The sequence below is a fragment of the Cyprinodon tularosa genome, unplaced genomic scaffold, assembly GCF_016077235.1.
Source record: "Cyprinodon tularosa strain WSP-4 unplaced genomic scaffold, ASM1607723v1 ctg287, whole genome shotgun sequence".
Classification (NCBI taxonomy): Eukaryota; Metazoa; Chordata; class Actinopteri; order Cyprinodontiformes; family Cyprinodontidae; genus Cyprinodon; species Cyprinodon tularosa.
The window spans coordinates 176,124-189,379 of NW_024038993.1; the positions used below are offsets into that span (position 1 = coordinate 176,124).

General features: G+C 34.7%; 1 protein-coding gene across 2 annotated transcripts; it reads right to left on the reverse strand.

The window, feature by feature from the left end:
* Positions 1-3,585: 3,585 nt before the first annotated feature.
* On the reverse strand, positions 3,586-12,916 carry LOC119787082 (calcium homeostasis modulator protein 1). Of its 2 annotated transcripts, XM_038290712.1 has the most exons (4): positions 12,716-12,916; positions 12,373-12,464; positions 9,734-10,324; positions 3,586-8,278 (listed from the first exon to the last, which is right to left on the reverse strand). In XM_038290712.1, the coding sequence occupies exons 3-4, from the start codon at positions 10,277-10,279 to the stop codon at positions 7,769-7,771; spliced, it is 1,056 nt and encodes a 351-aa protein (XP_038146640.1). In that variant the 5' UTR covers positions 10,280-10,324; positions 12,373-12,464; positions 12,716-12,916; the 3' UTR covers positions 3,586-7,768. The 2 variants fall into 2 exon arrangements, with proteins under 2 accessions (XP_038146640.1, XP_038146638.1); XM_038290710.1 differs by lacking the exon at positions 12,373-12,464.
* Between the last annotated feature and the right edge of the window lie 340 nt (positions 12,917-13,256).

The following is a 13,256-nucleotide window of genomic DNA, read 5'->3' on the forward strand; positions in this document are numbered from 1 at the left end:
GTAGCAAAAAGCAAGAGTGACATAGAGCATGAATTCTCAAAGTTGAGGTTGTGACTCCATCTGGGGTTCTTGATCAACCAGTAGGCTAATAGGATCTTGGGATCCAGTACACAAGTTAAACAAAACAATAAACATTTATGTCAAACTGCTCAAATGTATAAAAACATCTCTTAAACCAACTATTTTAGTTGTTGTATATGATGACACACATGTTTAATGGATTTGTAGAAGAGTTTGTATACTGAAACGATATAGTTAAACCATTTTGTGGGTCAGAACCTGGAAAGTTTGGGAACGTCTGAAATAGAGAATACAAATTATTTTTTAGCACTCAACACAGCAACATTGGCCACTAATGTTTCATTCTACTTTTCAGATTCCTGTCTCTTTTAAATCATAGTTTCTTAGTGTCAGGTTTCTGTTATAGTATTCAGTCTTGCTTTACTCCTTGCTGTGTTCTTTGTTTTTTCCAGTTACTGTCCTAGTCTGGGTTCTGTTATGTTTTCTTTTGAGTGTTTAGTTTTCTTTTCTCCATGTTTTATTGTCCTAGTAATTTAACATTGTGTTGTTATTTCCAGTCTTCCAGGTTTCTATTTGTTGCTCTCTGCTGCCCTCTTGTGTTCTCCTTCTTCCCTAGCTCTTTCCCTCTTGTTCTGTGCACAGCTGCTCCCAGTTTCTTCATTAGCCCCCTCTTTGTCTCTGTCTCCTTTAAAAGCCCTCTCTCTTCAGTTCCCCTTTGCTGGGTCCTCATCAAACACCGTCTAACATGCTCCAACTCCTTCTCTCTGTACCTTCCTCGTTATGTTTGTGATTCCCCTGATGTCCCCATGGTTTCTGGTACGTTAGACTTGTTTTCATGTTTTTGATTTTTGGACTTCTGGTTTCATTTTTGTTTGGACTTTGTTTTCCTTTGGGATTTTTGGATAACCAGCCTCTGTTTTCTGTTAAGTCATTATTAAATCCACAACAGATTCACCTCTGCTTCCCTGCCTCTGCTTTTGGGTCAACTAACCATAGTGAAATCCTGAGACTTTGTAGGTTTGGTCTCTAACTGAAGTAGAAGTTCAAAGTCTAAAATACTTATACTGAGCAAGGATGAAATGGATTGTTTTGTAATGAATGAAGTTGTATCATGAGATGAATGCAACATCACACCTCTACTTGCAATTGTGTGAAATGTTTTTAGCTTTAAAGTTACATTGGTGGAGGATGTTCTTTTTCCAGGTGGATCATCAAAATAAGTGGTCGTCTTAATTGTCAATCATTCTGGTGATTTGTTTACATAATGCCATTCTACGTCCTTGTCCCCATTTTCACTTACCGTTGGTGAGTCTGACATAATGGAAATCTTCTTTTGGAAAGTAAGCTGGTATGAGCAATGCAAACAGTAACCTTTAAACAGAGTGTGCATGAGAAGCAATGCGCTAGTGCACGCTCTTGCGTGTGTTTTTATTTGGTGTACCCTCTCGGGAGCGGGTACAGGGTTGTGTCTGTGCATTATTTTTTATTTTTTTTAAAGTGGAGAGGGCAGGTCTTTTCAAAAATCATCCACTATACCTTTAATTTAATGGCCAAACAACATGAATCAGTGTTCTGCCTTAATTGTAGCCACAAGGTAAAAAAAAATTATAGCACTTTTGGTTAATACTTTTTTTTTTTTTTTACTTTCTGTAGCAGATAGCTTAGCTGCACTACTAAATAAAACTCATCCTGATGCTGAAAAACTAGTCAATACATTTGTTATTTGAAGTTTGAATTACTGTAATTTTTCACTATCACGAAGTCCAGAAAATGCAATTAAAAGCATTCAGAAGATCCAAAACACTGTAGCTATAGATTTCCTAGATCACATGTCTCCCATTTGAGCTCCCCTTCATTGTCTCCACCTTTTAAATCTTAAATAGAATTTAACACTCTCCTTCTCACAAACTTGATGTTACTAATAGAGCACTTTGGTCTCAGTTTCCAGATTTACCATCGATTCCTAGAATATATAAAAGCAGGAATGGAGGTGGGTTATTTAGTTACGGTAGCAGGATCATCTGTGTTTGACCTAGTCTTTAAATGTTCCTTTATGATAAAGCATATAGTTAGAGTTGCTCAGGTCATCCTTAGCAATAATGGCAGTTATTCTGCTAATGGTCTAGGCAGCTGGAGGACTCTTCTACATTCTGCTTCTTTCCCAAATTTTGAATTATATTTTGGTCAATCTTTTGACTTTTTTTTTTTTTTCTCTTCACAGTCCTGTAGGGAATTCTAAGCTTGACTGCTGCTGTCAGCAAATTGATGTTGTAGATGATACAGCTGGTCCTGTTCCTAAGTGTTTCGTCCTTTTTGTCTGTTGTCTGAGCTTTTACTAGAACTATCTGCGTGGGCTCTTTTCCATCTTCCTGTCCTGAAAACTGGCTTAGAGCTCATCTGATGCTGTGAATGTCCAGTTCAGGCAGTGCAAAAGCAAGCAGTGTGCATGTTCACCACTATTGCTGGCTGTCATCAGAATATTCCAAACGGCATGTTTACATGACATATTTTTATTTTGACAATTTATTTCAATAAATTATGTCTATATAACTTGAAATCAATTTTCATCTGTTGTGAAATTGTGTGCATGTAAGCATATAGCCCAATTCAATAAACTAGGTTTCCCTAGATAGACATTTTTAAACTGATCTCTAACTATGATTTCATTGAATTGACTCTGTAAAGGGCATTGAGATGTGTTTCAAATTTTTGCGATATAAATAAACTGATTTAGAATTCGAAATAATTGAATCTGCTTAACATTATTCCCAGATAAAGCCACCCGCTGAACCAGTTTACCAAGGCCTTCTATAAAATAGCATTTTTTATGGATCGGTCCATTTAGACTTCTTTTGTTTGTTTTCCAAGACAAACTGAGCTTAAGATTAGCCCCAGATGCAATGGGAAACCTTTAAATCCACCAACTGACTTCCACTGACACTGTTTGTCATGGAGTTTAATGTACTAAATACATAATTTGTTTGCCCAATAAGCTAAAACAAATTTTTACCTTTTCACCTTCACAAATAGTTTGTCCAACTGACCAACTTTTTACAGCGCATGATTTTGGCAGTGGTATTACCCATGAGTACTACAGGACAGCTGGATTGATTGGACAGATGCATATATACAGAACTGAACACATTGAATGCATTGTTGGTTGATAAGTGGCTGTAAAATCAATTTGTTGCTGTTGAAAACCAATGGGTTAGTGGTTTCAGTGACAGCACACACTGTTGTGAAATATAGCGTTCATGAGAACAACAGTGAGTCAGAAACTTCTTGAGTTTCCTAAGATACACATATTCAGCCGCAACTGTAGACATGTAAAAAAGGTTTTTTAAACTCCTAGAAGAACAAATGGAAAAAAAAAAAACTCTGTCTGTGTGAATTTGTATCAGAAAGTCACCAACAATAAAACAGGATGAGCAAATGAGATGCAAATCTTGACCTTGTTTTCATTTTGACTTGTAAATGTTGTGCCAGCCAAAACCTTTTGTGTTTACATAAACCTTATGTCAGTTTCACAATCAAAGTTGCTTTGAAGAATTTCCTTTCAAAGAGGTTGTTGAATTATAGCTTTTATTGAGGTTTGCATACATTTGTTTTAGCACGGCCTTTTAAAGTTCCATTACAGCACTTAAAGCCTTCTGAATTTTGAGCTTTGAATAGACACTTTCAACAGTTATATTCTGAACTGGATTTGCTATGCCTTTGTCATTTTTGTCCTTTTAAAAACACAATTTTCTGTGTTGGGCAAATTATCTCACATTTTATACTTTAGTAATGGTTGGGCAAGGTGTTTACATCATATGCCTGCTAACCCAGCCCATACCATCAGTTCTCAACCACCGTTCTTGACAGGGGGTTTGACATTTGAGCCGAAATACTTTAAAACATGGTACTGCTCATTCTGCCCATCTTAACTATTGTTTCTTGTTATCTGAAGACTGAGATAAAGCTGTTTTTTCTTTTTTCAACATTGGTAAACAATGTACTATCTGGCCTTTAAGTGGATTTGTAAGGGATGTCAACTCCTGGGAATTTCGAGACCCAGAGGAAAGGAAAAACTGAAATAAGATCTCAAAATGTTTCATGTACCTCTCCTTGTCAACTATGAGATATGTGTGACACAACAATGAGACTAAGGTTGGTTTATCTCTCCTGTGTCTCCGTTATTTTCTCTGGAGTAATAAGATGTCCTACAGTTCGATTTAGTCTCCTTTCAAGGTTCATAAAAGATCTTAGCTCAGATATAATTCTCCGAATTCCTCCACGTTTGTGTTTCCTTGTGATCCCAAGCAGAAAAGTCAGAGAGCTCTTTCTATGAACTGAATCTAATCTCATCCCAGGTTCAGTTTATGCTCTGACAGCGCAAAGCAAAAACTCTCTACAATCCTTTCAAGTTGCACAAATTTCAAGAAGCTGTAACATCATTGTCAGACTTTCTCAACTTTTGTTTCTCTTTGTGATCGGACATACAGAAATCTGAGAGCTCTCTCTATGAACTCAGTCTACTCTCATCACAGCTACAATATCCATTTTGAATAGTGTTACACACAACACTCCTAGTATTCACTCCACATTCTAAACATTATGTGACTCTGAAATACATATAGAAGAATTAGATGTTGTTGTAAAAGAAATGTCAGTAGGAAAATCAATTGGTCAAGATGGTTTTACTTACAATTTACATAATCTTTTCTGGGAAGCCTTAAACTAAATATTCTTCAAAGCATTAAAAAAATTTATATATTTTTTATATATTGCTAACATTTCACATTATTTATCCTAGTAGGAGAAACACAGCAGAAAAAATCGAGACAAAACAGAAACTAAAATGGGGCTGAGATGAGAAACTCAAATATGTCTCATGAGTGATACATTTTTCCTCTGGGTATTATTCTCACTTATTAACAACCTTTCAGTGTAGAATAACAGAATTCAGTTGTTTGCAAGTGCATTTTAAAGCTTTCCTAGACCGATTTAGTGCAGCATTTCTTTTCTAAATATGTTGCTGATGTCATTTTTTACTTTGTATTGTTTCAGACACAGTACTTGAAATCAAACCACTATATCTGTCTCTCTGGTTTTTAGGAGTGCTCAGATTTGCTGCTGGGTAATTATTCAATAGGTTTTAAGTAAGAGCTCTTTGCTCCTACGTACTTGCTTTCCTAACACGTTTCCCTTCAAATCTTATTTTAGTTAAACAATATTAAACGCTCGTTAGTAAAAATTTGTGTTAAAAGGGGCAAATGGACAGTAATCCTCTAACTTTAACATGTATTCTGTTTAGAGGTAAATGAATTAGTGGCTATTGCTTTCATTGAAAAGAAAAGATTAAATCAAATTAGAATACGAAAACTAACATGAAGTTCCATCGTTAACAAACAATTTAGGAACAAACGAGTTGTTTTCAACAAAACAACTTGGGTATTATTAATTTCACCTGTTTTTAAATTTTTTCATTAATTTTTACTTTGTTCTAAAGTTGAACTGGAAGTTAAGATAACTAAGCTAGAAGCTAGTTAGCATCCTAGCATTCTTGAACCAAACGCCAACACTTTTTGAGTGTTGTAAATAAAACTATGACAAATTTTGGTTTGTAAAGGTTTTTCAATCCTAATATGATGCTAATGTTTATGTCACTTTAAGCGTTCTGTGTTTCTGCTCATTACATCAACTACAGCGAAAACCCCACGAGCTAAAAAAGCAGTGAAGGAGGCAGAACGTTCTCTTGTTTATACTCTAGGTGTTATAGGTAACCTAGATTTCAAGGTGGCAGACTTTGGCAAGCAATTTAAAAGAGTAATAATTGAAATGTCACCGCTAGGTGGCGCTACTAGCACTGTCTGTAGACCAAAAGAAGAAGTGTGATAAGCTACGCCTCTTGCTACCTCCTCTACTAGCCCCAACCTACATCCATTTTAACCATCAGGGCAAATGATAGCTACTCAACAAAACAAAGTTTCTGGTGAAGATGTAGGAGACTCATAATTTTATAATTCTGTCTGTAAGAGAACTTCATTTTGGCAAGTTATCGTCTTATGGCTAAAGTTCGCTCCAATGGAAGCGCTTTGCTATTTTGCTCCTACACTACACTCTCTCTGGGACAGAATGTTGATACAAATAGTCAGAGTGGCTCTTTAATAGTACATTAGCTTTTAACAAATGTTATGTCATGCCCAAAAACAAAATGGTGGTAATATGTACTAAACCCAAGTTTCAAATTGAACAATTACTAACTAAACTGTCATTAATTGTCAAATAGTTTTATTATTCTGGAAAAATGAACTGCTCATTATATCCTGATGTTGAATACCAGACATCTAACTTCCAGTGGAAAGTCTCTTATTTTACAACATTATATGGATACAAATATGGGGTACCTAACCCTGCTAAGAATGGATACTGACCCTCTTACTATGACTTTTGCATAAGCTATAATATTTTCTGCACACAAAGCAAATTTAATACAATATTTAGCTATTACCAAAGCTTACATGTGACAACAGAAATTAGTGGACAAACACTGTTTTTTATACTATCAAATAAAAGAGCATTGCGAAATTGCTGACAAGCAAGAATCTAGACTCTTTAGTACCTTTATGTTTTAAACCTATATATATAATTTTACTTTTATTGCACTAATTCCCTGCACTGTTTTTTTTAATATTTTTTTGAGCAGATAAAATGTAATTGCAAAAAGGACAAATGAAGACCTAAAGAAAGATTTAATCTCTTAATTTACACTTTTTTCATACACTGTAAGCTTTTTGTGACAAAACTGTTGCTATTTCAACCTTTCATCAGATTTAAATATTAATGACTCCAAAACTTTTATTTTTTAGAGCAATGTCAAGAAAAAAAATATCTTCATGTTGTTGGACATACTGCTGTTTTCTTAAATGTCTAATTTTGGAGTCTGAAAATAAAACATGGTTACTTTGTCACCATATTCTCTACTGTCAATTTGAGATTTTGAAATAACTGTTCAAGCCTAGAATTTCTCTTTGCATTAGTTTGTCTAATAAAGCAGAGGTTTCCTTTTATGTACAGTAGAAATTAACAACAGAGTTAAAATTTTGCTTTTGATGTGGAATAAAAATAGATCTAAGAGCAAAGCTTTATGTGCAGTTTGTTCCTTCTGAGTCTTTGGTCATGTGTTTTAAAAAAATAATCAAATTGTTATTTAGGCATGTTAAAATATGTTTATATGTTAGATGCTATATCTGCCTCTCAGTTTCTTTCTTAAACCAAATCTCATTTCAGAGATTTCAGCTTTTTGGAGATCACTTTATGAGTCAGATCATATTAAAATTAATCTTGTTTAGTTTTCTTTTCGGTGCTGAAAGAACATAATAAATACCTTGAATTTGAAAGCCTTGCTTTTGTTATTAATTCATAGTACAGAGTGAGGCAGTTTAACAAAAGACATTTCTCTGAAAGGGTCTGAGACACTGAAGTAAAATGATGAAGATGATGATGAAAGTGATGGGAACCATGGTAAAAAACCAAGAAAGTTTTAAAAAACAGTTAGACATCTCAAGGAAATTTAGGCAAAAATTGCTTTAAAATATTAAAAGAAAGTCCTATTAAAGCCGAATATTTAAAAATGGCATTAAAATAAGCAATGGTTATGTACTTTGAGTATTTCATATACATTTTTCTTTCAATTTTCTAAGTAGAAGGAACAATTCATTAACTGTCTACAAGCTTATTTGCAACTGTGTTATCGCAGTGTCCTTCAAACCTTACTGTAATACACTGCCCATTCCTTTTTTTCTGCCTCATGGGTGTGTCCATATGCAAACCCATTAAATGCTCCGTTTATTTTTCCATTCAGCTTACTATTGTTTTCCTCATCCATCTGGTCCTTTCTCAGAGCCAGCGCTGGCTTACACGTGTGCCAGTTCCACAAAACCTTGTTCATATCATCCTGGGCCCTAATGCCTAGCAGCTTGTCTTCATCACTTCTCTTGTCCTCCTCTTCATCGCCGCTTTCCTCCTTGCCGGAGCGATGGCCGTGGAAGCGCTGCATTTCTCCGCTGATGTTTTCAAAGTACTGGTGGATACACACTTTGGCAAAGCTCTTGGCATGCTCCTTACACGTCTCATCGAACATCTTGCGTTCAATATCGATGTAATGGGACCAGTATTTGGTTTTGAGAAAGGCGGCTTGGGTGAAGCATGGTCTGATTGCCCGGATGAGAAAAGCTGTGAATGTCATCATGAGTAGAAAAATCCACCCACAGGCCTGTGAAGTACAAGATTATTACATTATTCCTACTGTATATTACAGTGTTTTAATAAATCAAAGCACAAGTGGATAAAAAATATGGCAGTCTGTGTTGGTGCTTCATACAGATTTCTTGGTAATCCTGAGTCATGAGATTGCTAAAGAGGAAATAACAATGTCCAAGAAGAAAAAACACACCCAAAGGCTTCTCATAGGCTCACGACTCACCAGCTGTTTTTCTTCTATTTCAAACATTTATTTTACAAGATATATGACCTCTGAGTCTACATAATTGCCCTGAGGCCACTAAAAGACCTAAACAACAGCGTTTTATGTCAGGGCTAGAATAGGTCTGTGTTTCATGTATAACACATTTGGGACTTATGAAGTAAACAACATCATAAAATCTTTAAATGTAACCAGTAAGGAATCTCATAAGAAAACAGAATCAGATCTTCCTGTGAGAATTACAAACATTTAAGAGCATTGTAACTCTAATAGTGTGTTTTTTTTATTTTTTATAATAAAGCTACATTTATAGAAAATGCAAGGATAAAGGAACAGCTTTTTTATAAAACAGGATTGTGTCGGTCTTTTTGTGCTGTCAGTGTTTTTGTTTTTTTGTAATCTCTTCAACAGGCTATTTGTACCGACCTTATATCAATTTTGTCTCATCTTAGAGCCTGTTTTGACATGGGAAATAAAGCTATTTTGTATAAACTGCTCCAAGTCCACTGAAAGGAAATGTGGTTTTATGACTTTAATGATTAATAATGATAATGAATACAAGAATTTAAAAAAGGAAAGAACTTTATAATGAATAAAAAGAAGGAGCATTAGCAAGGAGGCAATTTAACAAAAGAAAGTGAGTAACAGAGATAACTGGTGAAGACATACTGAAGCAGAGAAATGAGAGGCAAACCAGATGAGCAAGTCAGAAGGAATAACATGAAGATGAGGTGGAGGAAAAAAACAGCTGAAGTCGCTAGAGTAAACAGAGACTTGAAGAACCGTGAAAAGAGAAAAAAAGGACACACAAAAACAAAAAATAAAGTAAGACTGAAGCAAACTAAGACAATATGCACTAAGAAGCAAACATAAAAAAAAAATATATAGTAAAAAGAATTACAAAAGCATAAACTAGTAAACAACCCAGGAAAGGATTGGCCAAAATACTGAATATACACACAGAAAAAGAAGGATCAGTACATAGATTTTCATCCGGAGTTGAAATTTTAGCTATATTTTGTTTTTAATAATGGAATTAACTTTGGAAATACAATGTTTTAATTTCTTTTAGTAAACTGATTTTTAATCATTCTAAGGGGTTAAATAAGATTTTTACTTCATATGTTTTATATGAATGATGATTACAGCTTTGCTGTTTTTTAATCATTGAAAGTTTTGTTTACCAAATTATTTCACAGTTCTCATTTCTGTGTTTTTATTCTGAGAAGAAGTAAAAAGACTTACCTGTGATATACACTTGATGTAACGCGTTGCTGCCACTCTTAGTTCCTTATCCTCAAACAGGTCTTGGCAGGGAATTCTGGCCAGGAGTCGAATCCTCTCAGTCTCTGACATCCCTTTAATAAAGCTGGAATTCCCAAACTTTTCAATATCCAAGTTGATGCTAAAAGCACAGAGAAAGCTCTTCCCGTCCATGAGAGTGACTGACACCCAGAGCGCAGGAGCGATCAAAGATCTCTGGGTAATTGAACAAAACATGTAGCGCAGGATTGTTGGATCTTTTGTCCTTTGCCCAGTTGGTCTCTTCCACTCTTCGGCGAGCACCGATACATTATTGTTCATAACAAAACCCAACAAGAAGAACCATATGGGAGGGATGATCAGCAGTCCGATACCGTAGGTGTAGTTATACTCTGGCATGCAGGGACAGCTAAACTCAAATGTAGAGTACATCTGGGCACTTGCTAGTGCCATGATGCCACAAATCCCATTCATAAAAGACTCCTGGTTGGACTGGAGAAACTGGAACATCATACGAAACTTATCCATCTTGCAAGATGTAGTTGAGCCTTTGGCTTAGAGGGAGTGAAATTTCTGGAAAAAGGTTTTTAAAACAGTTAAAATATGGTGTAAAAAAGCAGAACTGTTTGGTATTTGGTAGGTGTTACTACACAAAGATGTCTCATTTGGAGATAAAGGACAGAAAAGTTTTAGCATCTTTTGAAATAGCAGTTGCAAAGCAGTGGTCTCAAAATCAAATCCTTCAAGGGCCAGTATCATGCACACTGTAGATGTGCACTTACCCTAAAAAATTACAGGACACCAGCTCTTGAGAACTGGAATTCTGGAGTCCAGTCTCAATGGGTATTTAGTACGGTCTTTAAAAATGCTCAGTATGTACCCACTAGCTGCATTATTATGTATGCAATACTAGTACTAAATTTGATACATTTTGACCAACAAAAGCGTCAAAAGTCTTTGGAATTGTTTGACACGGGGTGAGAACCATTCCTATAAGAGTTTGGTCATCTTTAGCTGGCAGCATCATCTCTGTGCAATAACCTGTTTATTTATATTTGATACCCAATTCAATAGCTATATAGATAAATACCTATCTATATATATATATGTATATATATATGTAAATATCCTGTGCAACAACCCTGTATAATAATCTAGCTATTAAAAAAAAGACTTCAGTTGCCATATTTTTTATATAAATAAATAAATAAATAAATAAATATATATATATATATATATATATATATATATATATATATATATATATATATATATATATATATATATATATATATATATATATATATATATACACACACACATATATACAAACAGGCTCTAACCAGAGTAGATAAAAAAAATGGGAGGCCGCGTTGCACAACTGAGCAAGCAGATCATTACATTAGAGTCTCTAGTTTGAGAAACAGATGCCTCACAGGTCCCCAACTGGCATCTTCATTAAATAGTACCCGCAGTAGCCTGTTTGTGCTGTCCTTTGAAAGGAGCAATATACAATGTTGTAGGAAATCTTCAATTTCTTTGCAATTTCTCGCATGAAATAGCCTTCCTTTCTAAGATCAAGAATAGACTGTCAAGTTTCAGATGAAAGTTCTCTTTTTCTGGCCATTTTAGCATTTAATTGAACCCACAAATGTAATACTCCAGAAACTCAATCTGCTCAAAGGAAGGTCAGTTTTGTAGATTCTGCAACGAGCTAAACTGTTTTCAGAAGTGTGAACATGATTGCACAAGGGTTTTCTAATCACCAATTAGCCTTCTGAGCCAATGAGCAAACACATTGTACCATTAGAACACTGAAGTGATAGTTGCTGGAAATGGGCCTCTATACACCTATGTAAATATTGCACCAAAAACCAGACATTTGCAGCTAGAATAGTCATTTACCACATTAGCAATGTAAAGAGTGTAAGAGTGTAACTATATATATATATATATATATATATATATATAGTTATATATATAGTTATATATATATATATATAGTTATATATATATATATATATAGTTATATATATATATATATAGTTATATAGTATATACTATTTAAGCCGATGTAACAAGTAAATTTCTCCACTGGGAGATCAATAAAGTCAATCGATCAATCAAAACTAATGCACATCTATGATGTAGAGCTCCTTGTTTCATCACATCTGAAAGATATTTAAATTTGATCTGGTGATTGTGGAAGCTATTACCCTGCAGTGAGCTCATTGTCATGTTCCAGAAAGTGAATTGATCTGTATACATCAGCTGTGGCATTTCAACAAGTACTTAGTGACCTAAAGTGTGCCAAGAACAATCTCCCTTATCTTTATATACAATACCATCAGGCTTTTGCACTGACACTGGGCAGGGTGGACCTAATTTTTTTTAACTTGTTTTCTGACCAAACCATGTAATTATTACAACCCAAACCAATGATCATCAAACTAATCTGTCCATGGTTCAATTATAGTAAACCTGTGAAATTTGTTTCTGGCACCAACAACCATGCTTAAGTTTAAAGACAGACTTTACGAGTCGACTTCACGATATTTATTTCTGACATGATTGACCGATTCAGAATATGTGTTTATGAATGATTGAACAGATGTACCTACCAAGGTGGCCTGCTCTGTCAACCAGTCTTCAGACTTATAAAGTTTATGATATTTGGTTGCAAATTTGATTTTATTAAATCTTTGACAATTTTCTATTAAGAAGAAACAATTGATGATATTTAAAGATTGGTTTGTAACCACAATTTAAAAACAGAATAAAATAATACAAGATACATGGTAGCTTTTTAAAGGACTGTAAGAAGATGTTTCATGAGAAAGAATTACAAAGCGATTATAATTTAATTCTTATCCAATACCCTAGACTAAGACAAACTGAGATTTAGTTGAATATGTAGAAAGAACATGTATTCATAGATACTGATTTGAAATTAATTTCACTTACCTTGTTATTTACCCTTGCAGAAACAGATGAAAACAGGTCATATAACCATAATGTCCATAGTAAGTGACCTGTAGCTCTGTTTGCACGCAGCACACATACCTGGCTGAGTGTTTCCTTCGTGATATTTAAAAATGACCAAACCTCCTGTCATTTTGCCCCTCCCTTCACTGTCTTACAGTGATTTGAGAAAAAAATTACAGTATCAAAAAAAGGAAACCTGGTAAAACTTGGATAAACTAACATAGTTTAGTTCAGCCTCTTTTTTTTAACTTGTTACATCTATTTAATATACCATATATCATAATGTTTCATAGTTTTCCCACTTTATCTGATCAGTGAGACTTCCTGTATTGTTCCTGTGTAGCGACGGTACATGCAAACAAGCTTTCAAACCATTCAAATATCTGTGGCTTTAGAAGGGACATTTGGTTGCAGTCACATGGGTAAAGGATAAATCTGTTTCCATTTGCTTGGAGAAGCAATGGTTGTGCAAAATGTGAAAAACAGATCCGTCTTTAGTAAGCTCAGCCCATGCACTAAA

Excerpts from the sequence above, each read along its gene's own strand:
- LOC119787082 (XM_038290710.1), bottom strand. The coding sequence starts at position 10,279 with ATGGATAAGTTTCGTATGATGTTCCAGTTTCTCCAGTCCAACCAGGAG. Across the intron at positions 8,279-9,733 it reads ACATCAAGTGTATATCACAG|GCCTGTGGGTGGATTTTTCT; the intron begins GTAAGTCTTTTT and ends TGTACTTCACAG.